The sequence below is a fragment of the Papilio xuthus genome, unplaced genomic scaffold (genome assembly GCF_000836235.2).
Source record: "Papilio xuthus unplaced genomic scaffold, Pxut_1.1 DF825946.1, whole genome shotgun sequence".
NCBI classification, from domain to species: Eukaryota; Metazoa; Arthropoda; class Insecta; order Lepidoptera; family Papilionidae; genus Papilio; species Papilio xuthus.
This window is the reverse complement of record NW_013532703.1, coordinates 10,508,552-10,512,894: the sequence shown is the minus strand read 5'-3', so window position 1 is coordinate 10,512,894 and position 4,343 is coordinate 10,508,552. Positions and strand designations below refer to the sequence as shown.

General features: G+C 30.3%; 1 protein-coding gene across 1 annotated transcript; it reads left to right on the top strand.

Moving 5' to 3' along the window:
• The first annotated feature begins 327 nt into the window (after nt 1–327).
• On the top strand, nt 328–3,295 carry LOC106124013 (uncharacterized). Its single transcript, XM_013320448.1, has 4 exons — nt 328–755; nt 1,136–1,307; nt 1,409–1,556; nt 1,928–3,295. Exons 1-4 carry the CDS (start codon nt 644–646, stop codon nt 2,531–2,533), a joined length of 1,038 nt encoding a protein of 345 aa, XP_013175902.1. The 5' UTR covers nt 328–643; the 3' UTR covers nt 2,534–3,295.
• Nucleotides 3,296–4,343: the final 1,048 nt, after the last annotated feature.

The window sequence follows — 4,343 nt, the reverse complement described above, 5'->3', positions numbered from 1 at the left end:
TTATACCCTTTGAAAGAAAAGAACTTAGACCTACAAAAAACAGCTTTACTAACTTACCTTGCAAGAGGAATCGAATCAAACATCGCGATGTTCCTCAAGGTGATGTCGCCATATATGAGTAGATAAAATATTGATACAGAATGAAACTTTGCTAAATTGATGAAAATAAAACGTTGATCGGGTTCATATAAGATTTACATTGGCCTGGTTAGTTTCTATTTATATTTGAAAAAAGGAATTTATGATGAACTTGCTGAGGTTTACTCTTTGTCATTTTAAAATTTGCTCGCCACTGTCACTGTCATTGTCAAATATGATGTATGGTGGAATGTCATTGTGTCATGGAGTATTTATGAGCTGTGAGCTGTTTATTAGAATTAATCAAGGCTTACTGTGATATTTATATCTAAAAACACTAATGGGATGATTGTTAACACTATTAACGGTCCTACAAGAAGGTGGCATTGAGTTCTTTAAAGTAAGAGGAAATTATGCCTCCTATTTATAAACATTGAACATCCAAACAACTTCTTTGTGCAACGTTTGCTGTTAATTAATGTATTTGAAAAATGTGTGGTTAATACTGTACTGAGATACGTGTATTTTAATTGTATTTTGCTCTCAGTAACTTTGTTCCACACAAATGAAATGCAATATACGCGAACTCGCTCTCTTGAGCGACAAACCTTGTGTGATGGAAGGAAGACTCAATTACAAAAAAATTACAAACGGAGGATACAGGAATCAAGCAGCAGGTAAAAACAACTTAAATATAATATAACTTCGCCATTAGTCTGGCTCATAACTTTTTGTATAATTTTCAGTCATTTTACATACAATTACCTACAGGAAAAGTCAAAAATAGCAGCAAGATAAAACTTACACGCAATTAGAGCGAAACGAAAATGTTTGCAAAACAATAATTATTCTTAATTTATATGCAAGTTATTAAAGAAAAAAAGAGTTTCAATATAATATGGAATAAGTTATAAACAATATTGCTCTGTTTATAAGCTATATTTCATCTTTGTATAGAAGTATTTAAAGTATGACTGAACATTGTATAAATAAGTAATGTAATATATTGAAGTTACACATATGAAATTTTATTTATACTATATTTGTTGTATTTCAGTCTTCAAAGAGAGGTGGTTTAGACTCATAAACAATTATTTATTTTACTTCAAAATAAGTGAAATGGGTAAATTTGATACTAAGGTGCCAGCTGGTGTTTTCGTTATGGAAAATTCATCAATACAAATGGAACATGGACAGAACATATCATTTTCATTTTCTATATCCTTTATGTAAGTTAATAAAATATTTACATTCAAGATTTAGTTAAGGATTCCTCTAGAGATCAGTGGATTAGAATAGTGTTATTGAATATAAAATATTATAATTTTAGAGATGAACCAGAAAAGCGGCATTTATTTGCAGCTCGATCTGAAGATAATGTAGTCCAATGGGTAATGAAACTGCGCGAATGTTCGTATGAATATCTTCGTAACCGTTTGCACACACTACAGTCAAAAATCTATTCTATTACGGGAAAGGTATTTATGACTTTAACCTATATAAATATTAAAAGAGAAAAGTTTTGTTTGCATTGGATAGACTGTTAAAAAGCTACACTGTCCCCAGGTATTATAGGCCATATTTATTATTAGATTTTTTAATTACGCTCACACAAAGTTAAAAGCAACCGCTTGTCCTTAATAAAGGTATAATACTTGAGGCACAACAACTAATTATGTTCTACTATGCCATCAATGCTTTTATATTAACTATGTTTGAAATGTTTGTGTACCAAAGCAGCATAAAACAATTAAGTTAAATTGTGTTTTCTTCTTCATTATCCTATTATATTTCATGTCTAATATTGCTGTAACACATGATAAGATTTTAATTGTTGTTTTCATTTAAGGATCCCCTGTTACTTGTACCAAGAAATGATGGCGCCTGTCTGTGGGCTCCCTCAGTGCCTTTCTCCACTGCTCCAGCTTGTACAAACAATACAAGTTCTTTTAGTTGCCACCTCCATACTAATGGTGCTTTTACACTTGAAAGAAGTAAGTCTGATGTGGAGGCATACAAACACATACAAGCGGAATATACTAAGAGAACAATTTTCTATACTAATGATAATAAAGATGAAAGTAATAAAAAAGAGAACAATGAAAGTCAAGGTTTTGCTTTAGAAAAAAGTAAAACTTCCGCTTTGTTTGCTTCAAGCAATCCTATCGATCTTTCAATATTTGACAACCGACCTGCTTACTCGAGGGCGGCGCCTAGTCCGCCCCTTAGAACGAAACTATCTCCGTCAACGCGGCGCGCTGAACTCAATCAAGAAGTGCGGGTATTTAGAGAAAAAGGTATGTATTTGGGAGTTACTGGCATTTTAGATGAGGTCCCCGTACCACCAAGAAGAAAAGTTTCGCCTAAACCAGAAAAACAAATAGACAATCTAGTAAGTAATACCAGTCAAGAAAATTTAGCTGATGATGGGGCAGAAGATCTTATTCAATTTTAATTTTTTTATTTTAATTATTTATTATTCCCACCTATTAATTTTATATCCTTGCCCGTAGTATCAAACAAAACATTGTCTAACTTTAGTTATTTTTATCATGACATCATTGCATTTAGTTAAGGAGATTACGTGATATAATATTGATGTATATCATAATTAGATAGGTAATAACATATTTACCTCCATTTACATCATGTATAGTGAAATTCAATAAAAATGAGAAATTAAAATTACACATTTAACTGGCTGACAATGTCATTTATAGTCTTTGGATTTGTTTTGTATCTATACCTACTTGTCTGATTTTAGTTAATCTGTGATCACAGATTATATTCATTGTTTAAATAGATCTGTAAGTACACATTTTTATTGAATTAGACTGTACACTAATGACTTTCCAATTAAAAATATATTTAACCTTTCGAGCGATCAAATTTAATTTTTATAGTGTTTTGTTTCATTTAACTCATACTTGTTCATACTAATTTGTCTCTGTGATGAAGAACAATAATGAACTAGTCAATAATTTTTGTGTACAAGTATATACACATTAGTAAATATTATAATATATGTAAATGTCGGTTAAATTTCCTTGTTCCTTGAGTCAGGGCCGCGCCGCGTTTTGTGTCAGTATCCTGTTGAATTGATTACAGAACATACAATGTAGTTATATTGGTTTCAATTGTTGCGTTATTCTGGCACATATTATGTATTGTTTTATAAACAACGAATAATGTTATATATTTTTCGAATCGTATTTCTCTGAATAATTTACAATATATAGTTGAAAAATTATGAAATAAAACTCATACTTGTAATATTAAATGTGCCTTCGATTTAATAAAAAGTAGTAACATTTTGATATAATAATAATTTTTAATTAACTCAGACTATAATGTAGCAATGGATGACGTCCACTTAAACTTATATTTTACTGTTCTAATAGTGGGTTTCTGAAACCAAAATTCTCGTTTAAAACATATTGTAATTTTTGTTTTGTCAAATATAATGACAGGGGTAATATGTCACAGAGATTTAGGTCTCAGAAACCAACAGTCAATGAGATGCATATTTATACTTAGAACCCGCAACAAAGTTATCTTGGACTAGTCCCCAGTATTATTTATTTTGAAATGAATAACATTGTTTATGTAAATCTGTTGTACGACTGACATTGTGACCAAATAATTTTATTATATCCTAGGGGATAAACTTCTTAATATGTATATACACTACCTCCAAACTTCTAAGATGAATATCTGACAGATTACATACATGACATTTTCGGTGCCCAACTTTAACTGGATTGTTAGCAAAGACAAAGTGATTTAGTAATGTGTAGCTTAAATTTATTAATTCTAAATTACTTAATATGATTATATGAGATACATACTCGAAATATTTATAAGTAGAAAATATTAAATCTTATATCGATGTGCTTTACAAATATACTTATTATTAAAATAGGCATGTCTATAATTATAATTTTGTCCGTTTCACTTGTGTAAGTCTATCATCTCTGTTTTTCTCAGTAAGAGTGAGTGAGATGGCAATAAAGTTATACAGGTGTAACAAAGTAGGTAGTTGGCGACTTGCCAAAACAACGAAATAGTGCTATTGATGAATACTATTTTAGACTTGGCTCCTTCTAGTTTTGTCCAAGTTTTCGCTATTCATATGTTATTGAGCCGAAGATCTCAATTTACGGGTTTTAAATACCAACCGTTAAAATCTAATGTCGAATGTTAAAGCATTATTTTTTTTTATAATGTTTTATATAGGTCCAAAATAGGATTTATTCTAGATTGGA

Bases quoted from the DNA above. Each gene is read 5' to 3' on its own strand.
- LOC106124013 (XM_013320448.1), top strand. From the start codon at position 644: ATGAAATGCAATATACGCGAACTCGCTCTCTTGAGCGACAAACCTTGT. The intron at 1,308-1,408 runs GTAAGTTAATAA...TTATAATTTTAG, and splicing joins TCATTTTCTATATCCTTTAT to AGATGAACCAGAAAAGCGGC. The intron at 1,557-1,927 runs GTATTTATGACT...TTTTCATTTAAG, and splicing joins TCTATTCTATTACGGGAAAG to GATCCCCTGTTACTTGTACC.